Source organism: Cricetulus griseus, chromosome 2, assembly GCF_003668045.3.
Source record: "Cricetulus griseus strain 17A/GY chromosome 2, alternate assembly CriGri-PICRH-1.0, whole genome shotgun sequence".
In the NCBI taxonomy this organism is placed as follows: domain Eukaryota; kingdom Metazoa; phylum Chordata; class Mammalia; order Rodentia; family Cricetidae; genus Cricetulus; species Cricetulus griseus.
The window spans coordinates 303824915-303839512 of NC_048595.1; the positions used below are offsets into that span (position 1 = coordinate 303824915).

General features: G+C 38.8%; 1 protein-coding gene across 9 annotated transcripts in view; it reads left to right on the forward strand.

Annotated features, from left to right (window-relative positions):
* Mef2c (myocyte enhancer factor 2C) overlaps positions 1–14598 on the forward strand; it is a 145753-nt gene that overhangs the window by 66607 nt on the left and 64548 nt on the right. For all 9 annotated transcript variants that reach the window (XM_027401793.1, XM_027401789.2, XM_027401792.2 and 6 more), the window contains exon 3: positions 1478–1681. In XM_027401793.1, coding sequence (XP_027257594.1) covers positions 1478–1681 — 204 coding nt within the window. The remainder of the gene's footprint in view (positions 1–1477; positions 1682–14598) is intronic.

Consider the following 14598-nt stretch of genomic DNA (forward strand, 5'->3'; position numbering starts at 1 on the left):
ACAAGCCCTTATGATGAGTTAGGTAATATGGAAGAAAGAGATGCTAGAGTAAATGCTGAAACTGAACTTTGGAGGTTTGGATGGCCCAGGGATGCTTTGACAGTTTCACACTGGAGTACATTCATTGGCTATCTTTGGTTATGTGAAGACAAAGAAAAAAGAAAATAATGGGAATCTAGATTTGGGAGTTGCAAATAAATGGCAGTCAAAAGTGTCCTGACTTGGACAAGATCCATTGCATTTAAAGAGAAAAAAAAAGCTAAATAAACTGTCAGAGACGCCCAAAATATGACACTCAAATTCCAAAAAATTATATATGCTTCTCAAATAAATAAATAAATAAGCAAAGCTGCACACAACACTGTTAGCCATAGGGTTGGGAAGCAGGTTGTAGTTTAAAGGTTTCTCAGCCATAGTGCATTTCCTGGAAATCTTTTTGGGGAATGATATGCTACATGCTTGCTTGGAAACACTGAACTATATATATGGTTTCTTAATTAATGATGTCCATGCCTTTGTGTGGGTAGACCAGCAGGACAAGCTGAAGTTTAAAGAACACTGAAATTGTACAAGTGAAGTGTATGCATTTATGTCTGGTGGCATTGGCACGTAAAAAGCTTGGGAAACTGGAGGCAGGTGCTGTTGGAGACAGTTCATGAGGGAAAGGAGTGTGGGGTAAGGTTTTGCAGAATGAGATGAATTGTGGAGGCAATGATTCCAGGCAGGGAGATTATTAGGCCAGGAAGCCGAGAGGCTGCCCATGGCAACATGATAAGAATATAAATGGTGGGGCTGCCTGGGACATAGACAAGTGTGAACTTGACAGATATTTGTAGGGAAGGAATTATGGGACTTGGTCATAGATTAGACTAAAAGAAGAAAAGGTCAAAGATAAAGTTACTGGCCTGAAAGAAAAAACTAGGAAACAGTAAAACGAATTACACCAAAATCCTAACACTTCCCAGGACACAGCTAAGTTTCTGGAGAGTACAGTGCAATACCTGAGAGTGGCCTCCAAGTGTTTTCAATTAAGTGGCACAATACTAAACAATTTTGTGTGTGTGTTGTTTAAACACAGGTCTAAAATACCAGGTTTAGAATGCCATGCCCAATCTTCAAATGACTAAAAAACAAATCAACCTCTAGATTTGTAAATGGGAAAATTGTCAAACATGTTGAAGTTACCATTTTAAGATATTCAAAGAAACCCGATTGTTTCTTCCGTCATCTTATTTAAATGTCTTGAATTAAATCTGGTATCTATAATTTCCCATTCTACTACCACTAGCTAGAAATCACACATTTTCAAATTCTAGGCAGAAATCACTTCTAGATTATTTGTTTTGTCTTTGAATGTGTTAGTGCCCAAGGTTCTGGCAACTCTACACCATTGTTTTGCAAAAGAAACAAAAGTAGTGTGAAAACATAAAACACACACGAGTAAGGTTTTTGCCTTAAAAATTCTTCCTTTTTCCAGGTGACATTTACAAAGAGGAAATTTGGATTGATGAAGAAGGCTTACGAGCTGAGCGTGCTGTGTGACTGTGAGATTGCACTGATCATCTTCAACAGCACCAACAAGCTGTTCCAGTATGCCAGCACCGACATGGACAAAGTGCTTCTCAAATACACAGAGTACAATGAGCCGCATGAGAGCCGGACGAACTCTGATATCGTAGAGGTGAGCACAGGAGCTGTGACCCTGGGCTTCTGCAGAGCCTTGTGGTGTGGGCCTTGCCCAAATCTTTCCCTATGTTCCTACTCCTGTATATATTTTAAGGCTTTTTACCCCAGCTGTGACTCTGCCACCCTGGTTATTTCTCTCAAAATGAAAGTTGAAGTGGCAAAATGATGAACTATGTAGGATCTAGAAATCAAGTTCCAGGGTCAAGTCAGTGGCTGCTTCTTTCTTGAGTGAGCAGTATCTTCCACTGTGTATCCAGACACCAGAGTTGGGAACTGCAGTCAGGTGAAATGTCATCCAAAGGGTAAACTCTCATATACTTACAATTTAAGTATATAATAGTTTCCCTACAGAATCAAAATTTTTTCAAGTATATTCGTTCTAACCATGTAATCTTTCACATGTATCACTTCTTATTTTTAGGGTTATCTCACTAGGAAAGTAAGAACAGCTTTATAAAAATGTTTTTCACTGGGTATGTTGGCACAGACCTTTAATCCCAGCACTGGGGAGACAGAAACACGTGAACTTCTGTGAGTCCCAGGCCAGCCTGGTCCACAAATCATTTTCCAGGACCACCAGGGCTTTTACACAGAGAAACCCTGCCTCAAACAAAACACAAAAGTTCAGCACTAGTTCTGATCAAATGAACAAGCCTCTTGTATCCCCTTCTTTTTATTGCATCCACCTCTAATAATGACTAATTCTTATTTCTTTGTTTTTATTGAAAGTTTTCAGAAGCATTGGAATTTACTGGTTTTGTTTTTCATATTGTCAATTTGCCTAATAAGACCAGATACAACTTCAGTGGAAAAAAAATCAGTGAACCATGTTTAATATGTGGTGGAGATACTCTGTGTCACTTTTGTTTTTCATTGACTAGTGATTGAGCCATGCACTTGCCTGGATCCTCAAATTTAATTAGTAATAAAATTTGCCTGCCTTTAAGAGAGGTCTTTTCCACACCTACATATAAACCCCAAAATGAAAAACAAGTGTAAAAGAACTAGTTAGTTGTGAAATTCAAGGGCTTTTATGTATGTGAACTTTATAGTCGAAACCCTATCACATACTACAGCTGTAACAAGATGTATTCTAAGTTAACAGACTGACCTAAACTCCAACATTGGGGTTGATGTTCTTGGACTAGACTGCTCTTCATTTGATGTGAAGCAATAGAACTTTACTGGATGGATTAGAAAAATACGTTGACTTTTAAATTCTTCTTTCATGAGTTTTTAATCTAGAAAATTTATATGCCGAGTCTTTCAGAGGAGTGTGCTATCTGACTTGAAGGTGACTTGCAGTTTGACACCCCATCTGATATTTTCATAGGCCTCTATGGATGGGCATCTGAGAACTTGATTTCTTTAAGGATGTGATATGAACACTGGGTCAAGAGTCTGAAATTTGCATTATCATGCTATGTGGCAAGTTGACTCTCTCACCAGCTGAAGGGTTCTCATCTCAGAAAATGAAGGGGGTTTGAAGATAGCAACTCCATGGTAGAGGGTCTCCTGAGCGCAGGAGATTCAGAATCTCAATTCCAGCACTACACAAATAATTTGAAAATCCTTTGTGACAGTATAATTTTTAGAAGTAGCCATTCAAGATCTCAGTAAAGTTCTAATTTCATTATTTTGAATATGATGGAAACATATTAAATCTCTGATCACTCTAGGCTTCTAACTTTCTAGCCAAAGCAAGAGTCTGTGGCTCAGTATTTTGAGTGAATACAACATGTAAATGTGTCCTGATGGATTATCTCAGTAACATTTATTCTTTCCAATATGGCCTTCCTGCATTTTAGAAGTAACAGTTGGTGGAGAGGATTTTAAGGCACAGTCTCTAGCTAATAACATTTATATTTCTGTCATATGTACCATCTTTAACAATATGGGGCATTGAAATCAGAATACTTGAGATAAGAGACTGAAGTGGAAAGTCAGTATATAACATGTTCCCTCAAATAATTAGCCATGCCAGCTTCCAAAGCTTTGTAGCGGTACACCAATTACAATAGAGACTATGGATCTGTAGCTACAAGAATTCACTTTGAGAATAGGTCTAACAAAGTTTAAAGTGAAGATAGTTTACTACTCCTGGGTAAAATTTTTAATCCTATTCATTTTAATTTAATGGAATACATTTAACTGGGTAAGTTTAATGGGGAGTGTAATATGTTCATGAAGGGTCATTAGTTTTCCATTTTCCATTTGGACCATTGTCTCTGTCCCTCAAGCCTTTACAGTTTACTCACAAGAGGGAAAGTTTTTTTTGTTTTGTTTTTTGTTGTTTTTTTTTTGGTTTTTCGAGACAGAGTTTCTCTGTGGCTTTGGAGACTGTCCTGGAACTAGCTCTTGTAGACCAGGCTGGTCTCGAACTCACAGAGATCCACCTACCTCTGCCTCCTGAGTGCTGGGATTAAAGGCGTGCGCCACCAACGCCCACAAGAGGGAAAGGTTAGAGAGAGAAGCTGGAGGGAAGGGGAGGTGATGAGATGGGTAGGGAGGGGATGAGAAGAGTAGAAAGGGGAGGAGAGGAGAGGGGAGGGGAGGGGAGGGGAGGGGAGGGAGGGAGAGGGGAGGGGAGGGGAGGGGGGAGGGATGAGAAGAGTAGAAAGGGGAGGAGAGGAGAGGAGGAGAGGGGAGGGAGGGAGGGGAGAGAGAGGAGAGGAGAGGAGAGGAGAGGAGAGGAGAGGAGAGGAGAGGAGAGGAGAGGAGAGGAGAAAATCTAACATGGAGACTGAAGTGAAGATTCCTGGGCCACACCAGAGAAGTGTTAGAGGGTCATAGGAAAGTGTGCACTGTGTGGGTGTTGAAAAGAGATTTCTCCTTTTAGCAAAAAGCTCTGTGTAATTACCATGTCTTTGCTTGATAATTAGCACCACTGTTACAATGGCACAGAGACACACAAAGGCTTAACAGATAGACTGAAATAGGTTTTTTTTTTCCCCATTGTATCATAATGCAGCTTGAATATCTGTTTAGATACATTATATAAATATGCCAGATTTAGTAAATGTGTTAAAAATTATAATCCATTGTTTAAAAAGGAAACAAAATCAGCTATTGTATTTAAATACATCCTTTGAAGAAAGTCCATTTTATTTGGCTCTGTAACACAAAACTAGATATCTACCCAAGTGCTGGCTTACAAGGCTCTGAAATTCAGGTAGTGTGAAGAACTGCCCCATCATCATTGTTCTCCTAATGGGAGAAACCCTGGAAGTTTCTCTTGGGCTGTATTCCTAAAGAAGCATTTGGTAAATACCTAAGAATGACCTGGAGAATGCAGATTCTATAGGACTGTGCCCAGGGAGGTGATGTCTGCATTCTGTGCTCTTGTTGAAGGTGTAAAACCAAATACAGAAACCGGCTTGGGAACAATTGGAAGCAAAGGAGCAATGCCCCATAAATACCACGTAAGCTGCTGAAAGGAAAATGGGCACTGGCGGTTCAATAGCACTACATGCTAGCACATGTGTGCTTCAGGAACATGGCAAGTGATCTCTGGAAAAAAAAGAGTCTGATGGTAACTGCCATTAATGGTAACTGCCACTATTCCGTGTCTACCAAACATGAAGCCCAAATGTGAGGGTACTTAGCACCTGGCCAACAAGGAGTCTCTCAGCACTCAACTATTCTGCAGAAGAGTTATCCAGTCTGGGCCAGAAGTCCAGCTACTGTGTGTAAACAGGAACAAAATACAAGTCCTGCACAGCTCCCTAGGAAATACAGGGATGAGATTAGCACCTATTAGAAAAGAAACCCTAGAGTCACAGCTTTTATTTTTAGATGCATGATTGATTAATGAGTCTCCCCCTGTGCGCGTGCGTGCGTGCGTGCGTGCGTGCGTGTGTGTGTGTGTGTAAGACATCTGTGAGAAACAGACAGACTGACAGACGGGCAGATGGATGGACAGGTGGACAGAGGAAAATTTACCTTAATTTTTACATGAGTCCTGCTTTGGTTTAAAGACACCTAGAAGCCATTGTTACATTAAAATGTTTCTTCTTTGCCCAGTAAGTGCAGTAACAGTTAAGGCCTAAATTAGGATGTACAAGGCCTTAAAATAGCTTTTAACCTTTGTTGCCTCACAGTATTGCTGGAAGGTTATACACAGTCTAACTGCTCTTGCAGAGCTGGGTAAAGATTGGTGAGTACAATTTTTGTTGAAGAGTAACTGCAACAAAAAGTAGAAGTGCACTTCATTGCAGATCAGTATTACACAATTTGATATTGGGTATAAAATATAAAAACTACCTGTTCACTTGACCCTGTAATACAGGCCAAGCCGATATAATTCATAGTTACAAAATATAGATTCATAAACTTTGTGTATGCCATAGGCTTATATTATGCAGACGTACTTAGCACAAAAACACATTTGCTTCCTTGTTTGGTAGTTTCTGGATTTCCATTCCTTCAATCATTCACCAAACAAAGATTTGTTGAATTCCTGCCCTGTGCTACCTGCCATGGAATGCCTGAAGTGCAAATATAACCAAAGCAACTTGAGAACTCTGAGTTCTTAAAGTGGCTCAGAAAGCCATGTGACTCTGCCATTTCCCTTCTGTCTTTGCTTGTCACCCATTTGACCTTGTCCTGACACCCCATCCTATGCTTCAGACACACAACACATATTCTCCCATGCACAACCTCTCTACACTCTATTTGCTTTATCTTCATGATTTTGTACTAGGCCTTTGACTTTTACTTATCCTTATTTCAAGTAAAGTCCCAAACTGTGAGCCATGAGGAAGTTACCATTGTATTAAGTGCATTCCTATATACCAGTCATCTTGTGCTCTGTCTTCTACCACTGAGAGTTATTAATATGATAACCTTCTTAATAGTTACACACTATATTTGAAACTTCCGAGGGGCAGGGACTTTAACTAGTTACTCAACATCAACACCAGCTTTATCATAAGGTCTGAAGAGTAATAGGTCCTCGGGATGCATTAAATGGAATAAGCAGGCAAAAATAAACACACATTATCAAGTCATTGCCAGAGAATAATATCGCTCATTTAAAGTATAAAAACAGTATTTTCATATCCCAGTGAAATGTTTTATGACACAGACCACTATAGAAATTTACAATTAGTCATAATGCAGCTAACAACTGACCATAGGGTACCAAGCCCCAACTTGTAACACCTACAACACAACCCCTACACTTAAACCTCAGGGAACATCACAGAAGAAGAAGCTAGTTAGAGCCAGAGGACCAAGACAACAGCTACAAGCTTTTATCCCCTATATGTGACAGGGAAGCAGAACCCATGAAATCTCAATGGGCTGCTTAAATAAGACCTGAAGATTGTCCGTCAATGTGGATGGGGGAAAACTCACAATGCTCTGCCCATTGATGAAGAGCTATAGGCAATTAATGACTTTTGAGAAAGGGGAAATCAGTCTTCCCCAAGAATGAGCCTTCAAGTGTGTTATCCATATTGAAATGGTCAGCTCTAAAAATGTATACATAGAAGCAGCACTTGATGAGTTCAGGAGACTGTATTTACGTATTTATTTATACGTGTGTGTGCATGTAGGTATATGTAACAATAATCATTAAAGGAAAAGATGCCATGCATTTTATAAGGTGGAGTGACATAGGATGAGTTGGAGGGGGAAAGGAGGAGGATAAGAATATAAATACAGTATCCATATGTTTAAAAAAAAAAAAAACCACTATCTAGACCTGCCACCTCTGCTATGTCAACCACTAGCCACATGGAGCTCTTCAAATTTAAGTGAAATAAAACTCAGTGAAACTTATGATTCATTTCCTCAATAGCAGTAGCCACATCTCAAGTGTTCTGTGGCCATGTGTGGGCTAGTGGCTGTGTTGAATAGGGAAGATCCTGACCCATTGGTCAGAGAGACCACATTGGTCTGAAAAGTGAAAAGTGAGTGTTTTACTTAACTGTGCCCTCAAACTAACATGGATTCTTCAATTCATCATCATTTTAGTCTTCAACATGAAGTGTGAGGGATCCATTTCAAAAGTGGCAAGTGGTATAGAGATCCAGCACTGTAATTTTAGAAAACAGAGTGCAAACATTCTTTTACAAAAGACACCAGTTTGGAACTCGGTACTTGGTAAAACTAGACACACATCTTACCTCGGGCCACAGTCAATCAGTAACCTCACTAATTAATTTGGTTAGAAAACACCTTCAAGTGCTCTCTAGACCATAGGGGAGCACTTACCATGTGGATGGGGTTGTGGTGCAGGGTTGTTCTTTGTCTCTAACTTGAAGCTTGTTAATGGGGAGGTGGTAGATCTTTCATGTTACTCTTTTAAATTTGCTTGATGTAACATTGTACCACTGCTTAACTTTATAATTAGTCATTTCTATTGAAAAAGTCCTCTTTATGAAGAAGTATAAAGAAATATCCTTCATTTACATTACAAATATTTCATAGATTTACCATACAATATAACTGAAATAGTTCACGTGGCTAATGACTCAAGAAGCTTCCCCTGCTGGATGTTAAATCAAGTATAGACTTATTTTCAATAGATTATTTAAATTATTAAAAATATTTGCATATCCCATAAATATCTAAACCTATATTGAGATTTTCAATGAGAAAGAAATAAACTGAATTTTATAAGAGATTTTTTTAGAATTTAATTTTTTCTGTGTGTATCTTTAAAACCTTTACTAAGAACTGGAAATTATATTTCTGTTTGTCCTAATAAGAGAAAAGACAATTTCAGATATATTCGTATTTCTCATAACCATACTACAATGGTGTTTGTTTGTTTGTTTGGCTGGCTGGCTGGCTGGCTGGTTAGTTGGTTGGTTTTTCGAGACAGGATTTCTCTGTATAGCCTTGGCTGTCCTGGAACTTACTCTGTAGACCAGACTGGCCTCAGACTGACAGAGATCTTCCTGCCTCTGCCTCTCATGTGCTGGGATTAAAGGTGTGCATCACCACTACCCAGCTGACTACAATGCTTTTTATACACCAGATTTTAAAAGTCATTTCTTTTCTAAAATAGTGCTTTTGTTTCACTTGCATATGTTTTGTAAACATAAAAATCTGCTTTGCATCTCATTTATTAAGAAAATAATTGTTGAACAAAACTGTGCATGTTAGATTGCTTACCTTATATGTATAAGGCAGTAAAACTGGGTTTCCTCTACTCTTACATCACAGCTCTGGTGGCTTTACAGCATCAAAACCAACAGAGCCATCAGAGAATCATGGATGGTCAGAGCAGAAAGGACTGTGCATCTGAAAGCACAGCCTTGTGTCAAGACTAGCTTTTTCATCCATTTTTGTTGACTGAGGAATATGATGATAACACACAGTAGGCATTCAGTGTACACCAACTTATTGATGGTCACTGTGGTATAAATGAAGTTTATGAGGGCTTTTGTTTAAGTTTGATCTGTTCTAATAATAAAAGTGACTTCTTCAAGTCAACTAGAGATGAGTAAATGTTGTTGTTCCATCAGAAAACAAAGTTTGAGCTGTGAAGATGGCCCAGTCAAATGTTTTCTGTGCAAGAAAGAGTACCTGAGTTCAATTCCTAGAACCCACGTAAATCCCACATTGGAGAGGTCAAACTAGCTGAGGATCCCTGGTGCTTTCTGGCTAACAAAGCTGCTTTAATCAGCAAGACCCAAATCCCAGTGTAAAACCCTGTCCCCAAAACAAGCTGGAACTTGAGAAACAACAGGCAAATCTATTTGTATCCTTCACATGTACATCGGGCATGTGTGCCCTTCCACAAAGACATACACTCATTGACAAAACATACACCCACATAGATACATGCTAAAACCTAAAAGATACAGGAAACTTAGGAGAAATATAGTGTCTAGCTCTGGCAAGAAAAACAAAATGGCTTCTAAGCCAAGAACTATTGGTTGCTGTGGGAGAATAAATTTCAGGGCCTTCATCTGGGCTTAGCAAGAAGGATCCGTGTGTCAAATTGCCTCTGGCATAGTCTGATATCACTGGTGGTGTCTTCCTAAAATTCTGATTCCAATGTGACTGTTGTATGTGTGACATTGGACTGTGCTTTTTTGACATGTTTCCAGTTGATTCTGATCTCTTTTGAATGGTGTTTGAAAGTCTAACTGTGGAACATTTCTTCTTGGTAGTTTTACTGATTAGGGTCATATTACAAAATCGAATCTTAGCATAATGTCAGTGATGCTTCTTTAAACTGATAGTCAATGAAACAAATTCTTCAAGCAAGAGAGTTGGCTTTTTCAGGCAGTGCCATTAATGCCCATTATGACTCAGCAGGCAAGCCATACTTAGGGCAAGTGGGGCATTTAGGCACTATGTTCCCCTACTCTGTGAGCAATCATTTAGTAGTGGCTTCCTAGAGCAGGTGAGGAAGTTTCTATGTCCAAGTCCAAACTAGCTGGGGAAGTGTAATGTGATTGTGGAGGGTGATTCAGAAGAAGGGTAGCACCTCTTCCATTGCTTTCATTGCCCCCGTGGTCATAAGACTCCTTGGGACAGTCTGAAAATGATAATGAAACCCAATATTGAAATAACTGAGCCAGGCATTGGTGGCTCACACCTTTAATCCCAGCCCTCAGGAGGCAGAGGCAGGAGGATCTCTGTGAGTTCGAGACCAGCCTGGTCTACAAGAACTAGTTCCAGGACAGCATCCAAAGCCACAGAGAAACCCTATCTCAAAAAGAAAAGAAATAACTGTAATCTTCCCAAAGAATCAATAAAAATTATGTTAAAAAAGAACTGTAATTACATTAGTGGTACATGTACACACAACAGAGTAGATAGGTTATCGGAAGCACACTGTATTTTACCAGTGGCTACCTATTTGCCCCATTATCTAGTTACATCTCACTGGTATTCCCAGCATGTTTTGTGTTACCCTGAAATCCAGCCACTTCGGAGGGACTGAATAAGGAAAAGAAACTTTCTGTCAATTATCTCTAAAGGTCATAGAGTTAATGACTAACTGGGAGGTTAATTAGATTCTGAAAGCCTCTTCATATCAATTAAATCTCTTATCTTTATGTTTTAGTAAATAGACCCAGTGACTACTTAGGGCTACTGCTCTAAGGGAGGTAGCATTATAAACAGTAACTATAAATGAGTGTTTATTCTCACAAAAAAATTACTACCAAAGATTAGATATATGGGTTAATAATAATAACTCAATTTCTGAATTATATGCTATATTTTTCAAAATAACATGCAAATCTCCCCTTATTTAGAAACAAATGCCATGCCTTTAGTAGCAAGAAGGCCATTTCATGGAGAGGAAAACTGAGGTTACAATGATCCTAGGAACAGCTACTAACTGCAAACCAATCCATGATACTCTTTCAAATTCTCAAACTTGCTATATGTGGTTCGGTGGGTTTTGTTTTTGTTTGTATTTTGTTGGTGGTGGTAGTGGTGTGTGTGTTGTGTGTGTGTGTGTGTGTGTGTGTGTGTGTGTGTGTTGATAGGAGTTCAATCCTGAGATCTTGATTTTTCTAGAAAAGTACTCCTACTGAGCTATGTTCTGTCTTAATGTATACATTTTAAAATAAATTCTACATTTAGCATCTATATGATGATAAATGGAGTCATTTCTGTCATGTGAATTGTCTTGTATAATTGAACCCAACATTAAATAAGCTGAAAAAGGTCAGCAATGATCAGTAAGTGAAGCCACTAACCTTATATACTTATATATATTGACATTAAATGAAAGCTCAGATCTTTTATCTATCTTATTGTCTGGATATACTTCTAAGTACTCAATAGCCAAATGCAACTGGTAATCTCATACATAGTTATGCATCATCAAGGCTTTCTATAGATAGGAGGAAGTGTACTAGTGAGTTAGCACTCTTGTAGATTGAGATAGCGAGGATGATCTTGATCAGATACAACCTAATAAAGGCATACAACTGGACTCCAGTGACGGCTTCTCCTTAACTGTGGCTGTTCTGAGTTGATTTCATATACAGAAAGAAACAGAAGCTGGACGGCCACTTCTGCATTAGGGAGCAGGATTATAAAATTTCATCTGTTAGTTTTAATGTTCAGAAGTAGAAATTCTAAAGCCCCACCAACTGGGATTAAAGATAAGAGTTTAAAACTAATTTCAAGGGGCTGTAGTTCAGTGTTAAACTATATGCCTACCATGGACAAGGTGATGAGGCAGTGAGGTTGATCCCCAGCACCCCAAAGCAATGTTACAGTAACATAACATACCCATTGTCTGACCAGAGACAAATAATACAACTTCTAAGCTACAGGCCCCTCCCTTGAGCTAGGTTTTTTTTTTTTTCCACTGAGTTCTCTCCTGGGCCTGTAATTTGGATTATGAGTTGTAAAAGATGTCGGAGTCTGTTGTAAACTGTTGAGTTATAAAAATGGGTTGTACTTTGAAAGCTAAGGAGAAAGTTCAAGAGAAGAAAGAAGATAGCAAACAACGAGTTCTTGACTTGGGGATATATAATAGTTTATGCTAATAATATAACATTTAGATAAAGAACTAACATTTTACAAAAATTAGAAATTTAAACAAAAGCCAATGTATCATCTATTTTTTCCCAAATATTTAGAAAGCAAATGCAAGACCTGGTGCTAAGTGCCCTGAGAAATAAAATGGTAGTAACATATTCACTGTCCCCACCCCAGAACTGACAGTCTAGTGTGGATGAAGCACATGCCGTGTTCACCGTTTCATTCAGCAGATAAGGGTGAAGCTGAAGTCCAAGTGCCAAGCATTTTGCTGGCTGCTGGAGATGCAATTGTGATTGCAGTGAAGCCCAGTGATCTGAACTCTGGTGAAGCGTTACTACAAATAGGGTGTGCTAACAGAGGGAAATGAAATTACAACTATGAGCACCCAAAGGTGTGCCAGGATGAACATTAAAGGTTTTTGTTTTTTAATCATGTGTTTATGGAGTGCTGATGTGTGCATATGATGGATCCCCGGAACTGGAGTTACAGGAAGTTCTGAGCCACTTATTGTGCCCGCTGGAAACTAAACTTGCATCCCTACAAAAGCAGTAAATGCTCTCAACTACTGGTTGAGCCATCTTTCCAGTCCTTCATGGTAGATTTTTAGAAGAAAGTATGACCTTGAGTGATAAGTAGAATGGTAACGATGTGCTAAACAGGTATGTAAGTCACTTATTCCCATTTAAAGTAAAAATGAGACTAATTATTTTCAGGCATTTGATATATAAGTTATAAAAGAATATATAAATGCAGTGACATAGAGACATAAAATGTATTTACAGACCATGTTTGTCTATGGTGTGGATATGTGGGGGTCTGATTTCCCATTGGGTTACATTTTTAAATATAGAGTTGCTCTGTAAACAGGTGGTTATAATTTTAGAAAAAATATCATAGAACACATTAGCAAACTGCAGTGTATATCTGCCTGAAGTTTGACTAAAAAGTTCAATTTACAGTTGTATCCCACACCCTTGTTTTAACTTGACGGGGAGTTCCCACCCCCTTATTCTAAAATAGGATACTTTGGCTGAGGGGCTGGAAAATGTTTCATACTTGTGTAACATTCCTATAACCTAATCGCTCTTCAACTTTTTCTCTTAGTTTAACCATTGGAGAATGTTCTTTGTTTCTATAGTCACTGCTTCACATAGTAACAGCTTGTTGTATTATGGTCTGTTAGCCAGAGGGTAGGTTTATTTTTAAAACCCTGAACTCTGAATTTTTCTTTATTTTTCCAAGATTGAAAGCAGCTGAAATGCCTGGAGTTGCAGGTTGAAGGCTGCTTCGCAATATGTGGGGAGAGGCTCCATTCCCTCGTGTGTGTGTGTGTGTGTGTGTGTGTGTGTGTGTGTGTGTGTGTGTGTGTGTGTTTAAATTTTTTTCCTAACAAATGTCTTCTAACTGGCAGTTGTCTAAAAATAGAAAACTGCTTAACTAAAAATAGCCTGGCTCTCTGTCGTGCCAAAGAAAATGGAGAGGAATAGGCGTGGAATAGAAGGCTGAGTAATCCAGTTCTATTCATTCAGAGAAACCTTTGGGAACACAGGCCATGATAAAGTGCCCTCCAGAAACCACAGGCTGGACTCTCTCTTCAGACTTCTAGGTGCCAGTAAACACTTTAGCCCCAGGATACTTTTTTCCCTTCATAGATTGTAAACATTTTCTGAAAGACAAGGCTTTGTTTCACAGAACCTGACAAACTGCCATAAGTAACTTTTTTAAGGTCTTAAAATTTCATAATTGTAAGGGTTTTTTCTTTAGGAAAAAAAAGGTTTTTAAGGAAAATGTTGTAAAATAATGTACATCATGTAATAATTAACAGGAAACTCGGTTATAATAAAAATCCCACTTACTGCTTGCAATTAAACTCAAAACTTTAAAAGTTTCACAGAAAGAAATTACTTCTGTGACTCACTGTAGCTGGAGAGCAGCTGACTCACTTTGCTGTAGTCCCTCAGGGTAGGACACTCTTGGTGGAGTACATCCCCTGACAGACCCTATTTAATCACTTTCTTAGAGTCATCTTCACCCAAGCAGATTGTTCTCTTTTCATTTTTAAAATGGAATAAAAGCCACCTGAAAAAGTGACATCTTAGGAAGAAGATGGCTTTCTGTCTTAAGAAATGGCATTCTAAATAAGCTGTTTTTTAAACAAATACACAGACTGTTTTTGCTATGGTAAACACACACACACACACACACACACACACACACACACACACACACACACACCATTTTCTATTGCTTAAGTAATCTGAATAACCAGGTCAAACATAGCAACAGGGTGTGGAAATGTCAGCACAGGTCAGGGGTGGTGTGAGTCTGGGCATTGTTATTTTCAGTTCCTGTAATGCTGCTAAGGCTCCTGAGACAAAGGACGCTAATTGATGGAAGAGGCTTAAATCATTGCTAGAAGAATCAAGGTCCTTGTATCTGTGT